The sequence below is a fragment of the Limulus polyphemus genome, unplaced genomic scaffold, assembly GCF_000517525.1.
Source record: "Limulus polyphemus unplaced genomic scaffold, Limulus_polyphemus-2.1.2 Scaffold6398, whole genome shotgun sequence".
Taxonomy (NCBI): Eukaryota; Metazoa; Arthropoda; class Merostomata; order Xiphosura; family Limulidae; genus Limulus; species Limulus polyphemus.
The window spans coordinates 12,934-25,783 of NW_013672008.1; the positions used below are offsets into that span (position 1 = coordinate 12,934).

At 36.8% G+C, this 12,850-nt stretch overlaps 1 protein-coding gene across 1 annotated transcript in view; it reads right to left on the bottom strand.

Annotated features, from left to right (window-relative positions):
- Positions 1-12,850, bottom strand: part of LOC106473682 (calpain-A-like) — a 43,471-nt gene that overhangs the window by 10,335 nt on the left and 20,286 nt on the right. Inside the window, exon 7 of the mRNA XM_013934362.2 lies at positions 2,363-2,454. Within this exon, the coding sequence (XP_013789816.2) occupies positions 2,363-2,454 (92 nt within the window). The remainder of the gene's footprint in view (positions 1-2,362; positions 2,455-12,850) is intronic.

Sequence of the window (12,850 nt, forward strand, 5' to 3'; positions counted from 1 at the left end):
ATAACGTTGTTCCAGGAAGATGGAACACCGTGTCACACTGCTAGAAACACCCAAAAGTGGCAGGAAGAAAATGGTATCCAGAAGTTGCCCTGGCCGAGCCAGTCTCCTGACATGAACCCTATCGAAAACCTCTGGGCCATACTCGACCGACAAGTCAAGAAACAACAACAACAAAAAATCAACTTCGAAAAGCGATCTACGCCAAGTTTTGAAGCATGAGTGGGCGAAAATCCCACAATCTAAAATTGATGAGATGATTCTCACGATGACCCGAAGGATCAACGAACTCCACGAAGAGAGAGGAAGATCTACTATATATTAATTAAATTATAAATATATCAATTCATGTGAATATGACTGAAAAATTTCATTTTTTCTGAAAGGTGGTGTCTATTCACTTGTGACCACGCTGTGTATAGTCTCATAATACATCCTTCGTTTTTAGCGGAGAAAAGAAAAAGTTATTAGATCTTTCTAAATTCAGTAATTTCCTAAGCATAATAACATGAACAACATGCATATTTTTATGCTTATACGTGAATCAAATTCTTACAAGCTATTTAAAATTGTTAACTGTAAATAGATATACTTCAAATGTGACTTCAAACAAAGATCTTGGAAATTACTTAATTAAAACGGTCTCAAATCATAGCCCTGATCTAAATGATTTCTTCAAAACATATTCTCAATGGTAAAATATAGATAGATATTTCCTGAAAGTAGAAGTATTTTGCTTAATGTTCATTTCTTAACTTATTCTGTTAGAAAACTTACTTTTCAATATGCATTGCTGAAAACTGAGAATAATAAAAGAGAATATTCATTAAAACACGTTTTAAACGAATAATAGTGTGGTATTCCAAGGTACACTTGGTTTACAGATAAGTGTTGGGTACAACAGTACAGGAGGTTCAAAGGATTTGTTTGTTTTTGAATTTCCCACAAAGCTACACGAGGGTTATCTGCGCTAGCCGTCCCTAATTTAGCAGTGTAAGCCAACTCTTAGGCTATTCTTTTACCAACGAATAGTGGGATTGACCGTCACATTATAACGCCCCCACACCTGAAAGGGCGAGCATGTTTGGTGGGAAGAGAATTCGAACCCGCGACCCTCAGACTGCGAGTCGAGCGTCTTATCCACCTGGCCATGCCTGGCCAGGTTCAAAGGAAATGCTTACAAAATAATAAACTTAGCCACTTAGTTACAGCAGTGACTCTGTGGCTGTTAATAGATTAGTATAGGACGACTACACAACGAACAGAAACAATTCTGATTATATCAAACTTTAGTTAGTATTCCACAGTCGTATATCAGGGATCATTCTGTTTATTCAAAATTACTAGTTCGTTCTAACTTGTACAAATCCCAGCACCACCACCACTTCACTTGAATATATATGGCTCACACACACCCTTGCGGTGAGCATAAGCTCTCTTGAATGATCACCGCGTGGTATGTAACTTTGGTCTGAGTCGATTGCTCCTGTAAGCTCCAATTTACATCATGAGTGCAAAAAGTATTCTAAATGTATTATTGAACACACTTATATAAATATATATCCAATTTTTAAGTTAGATAAAAATAAAACCTGTCAGTTTCAAACTGCCTCGCTAGTAATTTCTGCACTTATATTCTTATCATTTTCTTTGCATATAAGCCTTATAAATCGTTTAGTGCCGTGTATTAGAACATTTCTGTATAGCACATCTAGTAATCTTTTTACATCAACAACAATGACTCGGAATTTTTTCTTTTCTTTTACAGAGTTAACTTCGACATCTATATTGTGCAGCAGTATTATATATTTACTTTCATCTTATAAAATATTTTTTAAGAAAGCTTGGCTCTTCATCTGCTACTTCAGTAATGACTAACTGCTCTAACATATGAGCTACAGGGCATTAGGCTTTTAAACGTAGAAGATATGCTTATACCTCCTCTCTTTCTTTAAACACGGATGAGAAGGTCCATATACACCTCTAAAAACACAAAAGATGAAGTTCATAATGTAACTAAAACGATTTGGTATGCAGAATAGTTGAACCTTGGTTTTTCAAAATTTCATTCACGTGCATTTTTGAATTTTTTTAAACTTTAGAACACACGCATCTATACAATTGTAGAGATATGTTAAGCATGATTTTGTTTATTTCTTTCGGATATATGCTAGTCATCCTTAATTTTGAACTGATAGGCTAGAGGGAAGGCAGCTAGTCAACAGCACCTACTGTCATCTTTTAGGCTATTCTAATCAAATAGTGGGAATTGACCGTTACTCTTATAACGCACAAAGTGCGGATCGAGATTTTGTAGCAATGAGACTTGAACTATTGACTCTAGATTGTACTTGTTTGAACTTACTTGTCATTCCATTTTCCCGTCCACTCAATGCTGTTTCCCCAAGGATTCCTAATTCTCACCAACAAAGCATCGTCTCCAGAGGTTAACAGAATCTGTCCAAACAAAATTATTTTTGTTAAAACACAGAGAAAACCTCTAACTTTATTTTTTGTCATTGATAAAATAAGCAGTAAGTGACAGATCCTTGCTGGAAAGCCTGTTAGATGTAGAAATAACAAACACCACAAGTATGTTTTCAAAACTTCTGTGAATAACATTAATAGTGGATTTTGGAATACGTTTCACAGATAAGAATTCAGTACATTCTTTGAAGTCGTAAAATTCTTCCACGCTAGCTTAAAAATTAGCGATTCTAACTCTGAAAATATATTCATGCAAAATTTACTTTTCAGGCAGTCCTTACATGCGTTAAGAAAATTATATCTGATTAACAGTATATCGCTAAATAAATGGTAAATATATTTTATATGTACAACTAATGTATCGCCCTAGCCCAAAAATATACACACATAGAAAATGAACATAATAATACAAATCTTGATCAGATTATAACAAGTTACATGGACTTTATCAGTTCCCATCCCTGTATCTCACTTCCTATTTTACGTAAACCATCAATTGTTTTACAAGTTATATATATATATATATATAACACGTTTCCATGTTGTTTGCTCCCACATCCAAGTTGATGTCAGATTCTAACTACCCTCTTAGCCAAAATGTTTGCATACTGATTGATATTGATGTTATTGCCTACATGCATGAAATAATTATTGAGTAAATGCCCGAGCTGTAACAGAGAGGGTAGCGTATGATCACATAAACATGTACGAGTTGTTATTCTAGTATGTATAAGTTATTTTGAGTATTCGTTCGTCAAAATACACAAACACACTTGTTTTGTATAAAAGGATGTGGTTTTTGGCATAATCGTTTTTCGAAACAGATCAACGCTTTGTTCAGATAATTTCTCTGTTCTTGGTGTAGAGTCACGCCTCGTCACGTGTCGGAAGTTATAGGGCGTCAAATTGTTCGACTGTCCAGAAATGGTAGGAAGCAAACGGACATTGCCAGAACAATAGGGTTTCCCCAGTGTACTGTATCCAGAATCCTGAAATGTCATCGGGACTACAGGAAACATTATTCCAGGAAAGTTACTGGTAGATGCCGAAAACTACTGCCCGAGATGAACGTGTTTTGATCAGGTTAACACCTCAAGGTCGAAAGACTTCTTTCAACACCTTACAACAAGAATGGCATGAATAAATTCATTCCAGGGTATCCACAAGAACAGTGAATAGGAGACTGACCAAACAAGGTTATTTTACAAGAAGGGCTATCTGCAAACCAATATTAACCAGAAGTCACTGCCATCACTGTGTTACTTTGGCAAGACAGTATGCTAACTTATAGTTAGGACACTAGCAACATGTCACCTTTTCAGATAAATCCTGTTTCAGGCTTCTTAAGGCTGATGGTAAGATTCGTGTTCGTAGTTTACCTGGAGAACAGATGAAAGAAAAATGTCTTTCCCACAGGGAACACATAGGAGGTGGTGCAGCATATATAGATTTGGGCAGTTATTCATCATTATGGAAACACTGCTTTTCATTTCCTCCAGGGAAATGTCAATGGTGCTTCCTATAGGCATGACATGGAGAAGATATTTCTGCCATATGCTAGAGCAAGGTTTGGCAATAACTTTGTGTTCCAGAATGACAATTCCACTACTCACAGTGTATATATTGTACAGGATTATCTCGACCAGGAGGGCGTTACAAGACTGCTATGGCCAGCAAAGTCTCCATATTGTGATCTCATTGAGAACTGTTGAGCAGAATTGAGCCAGAAAATTGCTAATCACGACTCTAAACCAACTACTTTAACTGAGTTGCAGTGCCTTCTAGTGACGAGTTGGGATGAAATCACGGTGGCTTACATCAATAACCTCATCGACAGCGTGTCACATTGTCTTGAAGACGTTATTAGAGTACAAGGAGGAACAACCAAATACTAAATGTTTAATATGAACTGATATAAGATTACAGACGCTATTTACAATAATTTGTCATTATATATGTGTTGGTAAGGTTTTTTTGTGATAGGTAAAATGCCGAATTATACATCTTTCTAAAGATTTCTGATAAAATTGTTTTATGTTCATGATATCCATAGAATCTGTCTCATTATACAAATTACATATGTAGATGTTTAATATAACATACATTTCTCAGTTTCATAGTGCTAAGCGCATTTCTATTCCATCTTAGTAAAAATGATCTTATTACTTACAAAATATGCAAACATTTTGGCCAATACTGTATATGAATCACAGGGTCGTAGGAAACGATAAGGCTAGTTAGGCCACGACCTGACCACTTTTTCATGGCATGTATAGCTACAACTTATGTATTAAACTTGCTTCTTTCAATTCAATACATTAAGTTGTGTATATGCAACACTTGTAGTTAAAACATATAAAGGTTCAATCTCATAACACTAAATTTGCAAATTTTTTTTTGGAGTTATGCTCCAAGACCCCTTTAAAACTAGCATGTTTTGCACACATCGTGGATCAAATTGTTTACCCGTGTAAATGGCCTGACCTCTCCAAAATTGCTTCCTGCGGCTATGCATCATTCTTTGTGTTATATATCATAACACATTCACGCGAAAAATTCAATCGAGGTGAAAATCTAAAGCGATTAATTATAAACCTTTCGGTAGTTTATACTGTTATTTTCCTTAGTACTAATTTTATTATAACACAGCGGGATGTCTGCGGACTTACAACGCTAGAATCCGGGTTTCGATACCCGTGGTGGGCAGAGCACAGATAGCCCATTGTGTAGCTTTGTGCTTAATTACAAACAAACAAACAAATTTTATTATAAAAATTTCAAAAAGTATTTAAACTCTTATTTAATGAATTTCATAAATGTTAGGCCAGGTGGTTATGGGGCTCGACTCGCAATCTGAGGGTCGCGGGTTCGAATCCCCGTCCGTCCAAACATGCTCGCCCTTTCAGCTGTGGGGGCGTTATAATGTGACGGTCAATCCCACTTTCGTTGGTAAAAAGAGTAGCCAAAGAGTTGGCGGTGGGTGGTGATGACTAGCTACCTTCCCTCTAGTCTTACACTGCTAAATTAGGGACGGCTAGCGCAGATAGCCCTCGTGTATCTTTGCACGACATTCAAAACAAACATAAATGTTAACCAAATAATTGTTCATGTAACAACTTCAAGTGCGTATTTACTTTACTGTCAGGAAGGAATCTGTGCTTCTACCATAACTTAGGGGTCTGACTCTGGGATAGGGTACCTTTTTATCAAACTCTAGGGGATTTTGAAGAGTTGTTGTAGTATTTACTTCTTCGCCAGTGTCGACAAACAAATGTATCACGTATGGAACAGTGCTCCTCAATAATGTGGTATGCAGTCACATCATATATTTTCTACCTGCTTTTAGTAATATTGGATTTTTTAAAACATTTCATTAATCTAGTTAGTAGAGAATTTCAACATAAACACGTGATAAAAAAAACCCAATGAAGTTTGCCTTATTATATCTCTGCAGAGAGGCACACTGTTTTATTTTTTTTTTCTTCTCCCAAACACCATTTCTTCATTTATCAGGAAATTGATTTGAAACTTGATAGGGTTATACCTTGGTCGAATACGCCCAGACATCTTTTTTCATTTTTTATAAAGGCATTTTTAAGGATTTTATGGGGTTAAAGATCAAACCACCGAAAAATGTATATTTTGGGCTCCTGTGTGGTCATACTTACAGCAATAAAGATGAAAAATTGGCAAAAGTTAGATTTTCCCATTTTGAGTCTTTTTAGAGAATCTGAGCTCAGTAAAGAAAGCATATTTTTTGGGTTTTTTTGGTCAGTTACTAGGCCACATTTTGACCAACTTACATGGGATTTTGTAAAATGATACTTTTCTAAAGTTCCCATACAATGACAAACAAAAATGGTAGACTTGTTTATTTTTGGTAATTATGGGGGGGGGGGGGTAAGACACTACAAAAAGCATAATTTTAACGTTTTTATTTACAGTTACTCAACCGTATTTTGACCAACTTCTATGGAATTTCGTACAAAGATACTTTTTACAAGTCCCATACATATCCATAGAAAACGTTAAATAAACGCATAATTTTAGGAGTTTTGGTCAGTTATCTACCTTTGCGCCCACAAATGTTGGCTTCTTTAATTAAAGTTGCTCTGTTTATTGGTTTTCTATAGCAGATAGTGTCTACTCTGCTTGAGAGAGTACTTTATGGCATACTTCATTGAAGTATTAGAGGGGTCAACAACTAAAACATCCTTTGCTGTCTAAGCAGATGATGCATGTTTGTTACATCTGGCGAATGTTATGTTAGAAAGAGTTTTCTTGTGAGTTTGAAGTATTTGAAGTAAAAGGAATGTACTTTATGTTTTCCATCCCTTCAATTAAAAAGTAATATTTTCACAACTGTGTTGTTTTTTATAGTTCCCCTGTTGGATGCAAAGAGGCACTCAAGTGAGTTACCAACCTCACTTTCTTTAAATGGTAAACTAGACTAAGTGAGGATTAAAAGCCACTTATCTGGTCTTTTACAGGAATAACAAAGATGTTTTCAATTAGTGAGCTGAGTTATTCTTACCCATGAATCAGATAAAAGTTGCAAATGGAATTGCCCCTGATCTAATAAGAGAGGTCACGTGACGCTAGTAACATGTCATATTCTCGAAGCTTCGTGAATCCTCGGGAGGTTACTAGACTTCGGTATTCTTTTATATATAAGACGGTCAAGACGTGACGGCAACAATGTAATGCTGTGTAATTGAACTGCGGACAGAGAGAGAGAATATTGTTAAGTCGAGCACGTGAGACGTTCGTTGTGAATTATAGCGTTTGTTATACCGCGACTGTGGAAATTAAGTGTATTGCAAAGTTGTATTCAGGAAGAATAAACCAGTTTTATCTAAGAAAGGACTTGTATCTGTAAAGTTTCTTCGGAAATAATTTTTACGGAAAATTAACTAACGACCGGAGGCGTAACAGAACCAATCACTGCTTTCTTGTATCAGAAACACGAGAGTTATTGGCATATTTAAGGCAGTGTTTGGGGCTATTTGGTGCAAATTTGACATAGGACTCACTAGAGACTCATAACGTTTAATACAGTTTAGATACATTAGGGGGACTTACGAGATTTTTGATATTAGATTTTACAGAGAACCTGTGCTTTCTGTGCAGGTATTTGTTTCTTTGTGTTTCTATATAACACTCTTAACTTTCACTTTAAACTGTGAACTGTTATGGAACTTAAGTGTTCTTTATTGTAGTTATCAATTTGTTAGAAGCGAGCTTGATTTATCTTTCGTTTTAATTTTATCATAGTTGTATAAAAGTAATGATTACATGAGTAATCACTGTGGTGTGTTATTTTAACTTTAACGTTTACTTCACCGAGTGAACGGGGGGTTGAGGAAAGTTTAAAGTTTGAGGGTTCGTTTTCACATTGAGGTAACACTTGAACTGTTGCCTTAAATTTATTTTTATTTAACACCATTTTAGTAGATTTATTAGTCACTTCACAGTTTAGTTAAATTGGGGGTTTACTTTTGTTCTTAATCAATAGTGAAGTTTAAATTACAAGGAGAAACAACACACTGAACTGATAAGAGCTCATTCAGTAGTCTTCATTTCGCTCTTATCAGTTCCACACATGCACTCATTAATCACTTGCCCCAAGCTGTTTTGTGTTGTAATGCATTGTTCATAGTGACAGTGGTATCAAATATTTGATTTTATGTAAACTTGTGTCTAGTCTTGTTCTTTGTGATCAATCTGTTGTAACTCGCTGGGAAATATACACCAAAAGTCCGAAACCTGAGAACCTCCTGTTATTAGTAGGCTTAACTTCTATGATCTGCTGGTTGTATGAGAGATACCACAGAGTATAAAAATGAAAAACCAGTTTTGGTTTCATAACCGGTTTCGAACGTAGGTTACTGCAGGTGTAAACTACCAATGGGAAGGGTGAAAACACAAAAGAGACGTAATTAGGGATGGTAGTCTGTATTTCCACATGTCTTGAATAACGACAAGCCAAGAGCCGAGACAGGCTAGAAATTGAGCAGGGTGGTCAGACATGTGGAAGAATTTTACTGGACCTAGGACTTTTGCCAGCTTTAAATGCCTCAATAAACCATCTCTCTCTACAGAGACTATAAAACAAGGGCTATATGGAGCAAAGTTCTTCCCCTGAGGATAAATCTCAATAGTGGAGTTTATGCAATGGAGGGTGAAAGAGAAAGCCTTGTGTGAGCCAGTAATTCTGAGTCTTAGTGAGTCAGTTTCTATAAAATTATTCAGCAAATGTTTGCCAGTGAAACAGGGCCCTTTACGTGATCACTTGGGAGTGAAACAATGTATGTTGGTGATGGATGGGCCCAACCCCCAATAGTTGTTTTACCAGCAATTAAAGTATAAAGCTCTCATCAATGCAAAGATCAGTGCCCAGTAGACTAGAGAATCACCCCAAGAAGAAGGGCACCCAGCTGCTCCACCGCTGAGAAGGGAGGCACCATGGGTAAATGAAGTCCATTTCAGCACTCTATATCACAGTTAGGTGACACAGCATGTGCTCCCTATTTATGAGATGGAGGAAGAGTACACTAGCACAGAACAACTAAGAAAAGAAGCACCACATGTGAACCTCAGCAATTTGTATCACCATACAGTGACACAGCAAGTGCTTAATCTATACGAGGATGAATATTGGAACTAGTGAAATACTTTCAAACAGGAGAGGTGGGTTGCTGAGGCAAAAAATGTCACAGAGCAGTGAGTGAATCAGCATGCCCTCCTGAATAGCTGTGGTCTGCATCAACCCCAAGGTTCTGAGTGTGTGACTATGGAAACCTGAAATCTCGTGAACAACCCATCATACTGGACAGTCATGCCTGAGACGAACTGCAAGGCAAAATGTGAGAGATCCATGTACACTCATTGTCAATGCCAAGGGGACCTTCCTTCCTATATTCAAGAGAGCAACAAAAGAGGACTTGGATCATTTCTTTCATAGATTCTGGCAAGTACATGTCTAAAACTGCTTGTCACAGGAACAAGCAATGCAATGTCTGTTACTGTGTGAGGATGGTCCAGTGCTCGACATTGTCGAGCACTTACAAAAGAAGTAGCAGGCCAACTAAGACTAATTCATGGCCAAGCTGTCCTAATGGTCTGAATCAGAAGGACTTAAGTGTTTCAGACGAGGTCCAATTGAAAAAATGGGTGCCTTTCCCAATGATCTGCACCAAATGCATATGAAGGCATATACTGCTATTTTGGCTGCAAATTTCAAATACATCTTATTTGACAAATTTATCAAGGGACTCCTGAGTGAGACAATAAGGCATCACTTAGGTGTTTGAGACATACGTGTCCTATAGGAGGCAGTATCAGTAGCATTGTGGTTTGAGTTAGTCAATTTGGACTGAGCATAACCAAAAATGAGGAAGCTAATGGCAGCAGCTTTCGTGGCTCTCCTGACTATAAATTATCTAACTGACAGTGATCCCCAATGTCAAGCTTTCCTTCTGTTGATAATGGAGCCAAAAGCTGCACCACAAGGTGCTGGAATGTAAACAGACTGGTACTGAGCCACTAGATATGACTTTTCATGACCACCTGTGATATTTGTATCACCATAACAGGAACAGTCAATGCTTTTCCTGGAACATCACTACAGGTGGAGGGTCCAGATTGTTTGCTACATTTTGGTTTGCAAGAATACAGTCATGTGGCATATCCATATCATGTCTGGCATACCATGGAAAAAGAAATCAACAGGTTCTTTGCCTAACATGCTTATGTTTGTTTTGGGTGTGAAGTAACACTCCCTATGGACAAGATGTATGGTCAACCTTCTAATCCTAAAGCATCACTTTGCCCTCAGGCATCTGTTGAATGGCTGAGAACAACTATAGCTGATACACACAAATTCGTGAGCAGAGAACTAAGTAAGTCAGCCATCCATCAAGAACAATGCTATAACAAGACAACCAGAGAGATTTTTCAATTTGGAGACTGGACGTGACAATGATATATGCCTGCAACACATAAACCAACTTATGAGACTTATGAGATTCAGAATGCATGACGTGCATGCAAGTGTATCCATACTTGAATAAGCTGAGACCATTGGTCATGGAAGAAACTTTAGTACCTTGGTCGAATCCTATGAACCTGAGATTATATAAGCTCAGCCAATGAGTAGGAGAAATATTCAAGTACTTCTCGGGCTGTTTTTGACAAGTCAAATGAGTAAAACACCAGAAGAGGTGATGGGGAACTAAAGTTGTCAGCTAAGTCACTGAAGACATTCCACTCACAGGTATGACTGAGATTCGAACCACTTGCTACAAGCTAGTATTGTCAGATACTCAAATGATTACAGATTAAAAGAATGTCATCACTCTTGCTTTCCAAACTATCAGATAGTGATGTCTAGTAGAATATACAAGTTACATTTTATTATCATTATTTGATCACACCAGGTAGGGTAATCATTTGGTTGAGAAACCAAGGACTGAAACAAAGTAGTGTATCTTTCTTTCTTTCTGAGCACCTATGAATTCTGCATCATACAATTTGGTCTATGTAATGCATTAACGTATTTCAAGTGGCTCGTGGATTTTAAACAGAAAGTACTGCAATGGGAAATATGCTTGGTCTGTATTGATGATGTTTTGGTGTTTGGCTACATTTTCGAGTCTGTGTATAAGAATCTGAAATCGATATTATAGTACATACCTGGAGTAGGCTTGAAATTGAAACCAGGAAAGTTCATTCGTGTGAAGAGAGGTGGAGTTTCCTGGTAACGTTGTGGAAAGAGAAAGAGTTTTGACAGATCTGGCTAAAATAGCTGTGGCGAGAGATTGGCCTTGACCAGAGACAAAGTGAGAAGACTATGAGCTCCTGTTTGGCACTTGTGACAGTATCAATGACATCAGAGCAATGTAATACCAACTGCATATGGAGTATGATGTGTAATTCTATATGCTAGTCATACGTTCACGACTCCCGAATGCAAACACTGTACAATGAAAACAATAGCTACTCGCAGTAATCATCTTCATAAAATACTATTGACACTATATGTATGGTCAAGTTCACCATCTAGGTGGCCAATGTTTTGCTGAAAGTAGTTAGTGTACTTAAAAAAATCCCAAAAGAAGTGATAATAGCATGTGGGATAATGATGTGCAAGAATCTGACTTTCTCATAGTTCATCACTCAAAATGAAAACTTGGAAATACAGACAAATTATCTCACCACACAGTGAGACCATGTCCATTCATGAAATATCTTGACCCTGGATTCTGAGTGGGAATTGCAACAGTAGTCATTTCCACCATAATGAATGCAGGCCATGAAATAGAATAGAAGGCATTGCATCTCTTGCTTTCTAATCCACTGGATTTGTTTTCTGAGTTGAAATGTCATTTGATGTTTCAAGATGATTACTCAAATAATCTATCTGAGTGGTGAGAACTCTGTGGGGCGTGTCACGTAGTACTCATTAGATTTTTTCATTGATTTGTCTGGGAAATATGCCAGATTTTTGATCTATGAAGGAATCCTGCTTCTTCTGATTGTGAATTGGAGCAAAGTAGTAAGAGCACACATTTTAAGCCTGTTAAATAGACTTTTAGTTAAAAAGTGTTAGTTTGGCTGATTTTTGTTAGTGTTTATTTATTTAATGAGGTCTGATATATAAATACGTTGAATGTGACAGTCCATAGATGATATTACCATTGATACCAAGCGTAGCTTCAGCAGGTAACTTGAATATTACTGAAGTGGTTCATGCAGTTGCCAGAGGTAAACTGTGTAAACTACTAAAGTAGTTAACAAAGTGTAATGGCAGCATATGTATATAGCAATAAATGTATGTATACAAATATACCTGTATGTGGTCTCACGAACATGTACTAATGTTACATAGAGTCATTCATGAATGTTTTTTTTAAAAAATTAACACAAATGAATCAATTACAAAATTAGCGCAGTAATAAACAACAAAAAGACAATGAGGCTATAGAAACAAAGGATTTGATCTCGACCTGAGGAATTAATGCGAGGTTAACTGTAATAACTAACCTGCAAAGTTTTATTGGAAAATTCGGTGTAGGTGTTATTTTCATGAATAATAGTTGAAAAAATATTTCAATTTTGATGTTGAAACATGCAGCAGATGGTGAATTTGTCATGTAAGAGATAAAAGTAAAAAAATAGAGTGGCTAGAGTGGTTCTAACCGTTTTACATAGTGTTTTTCAGTAGCATAGTGCAGATAATATTTCAATTTGATGAGGTTGGTATTTTAATGGGTTGGTTTTATTTTTTTGTTAAGCACAAAGCTACACAATGGGCTATATGTGCTGTGCCCACCACGGGTATGGAAACCCGACTTCTAACATTATA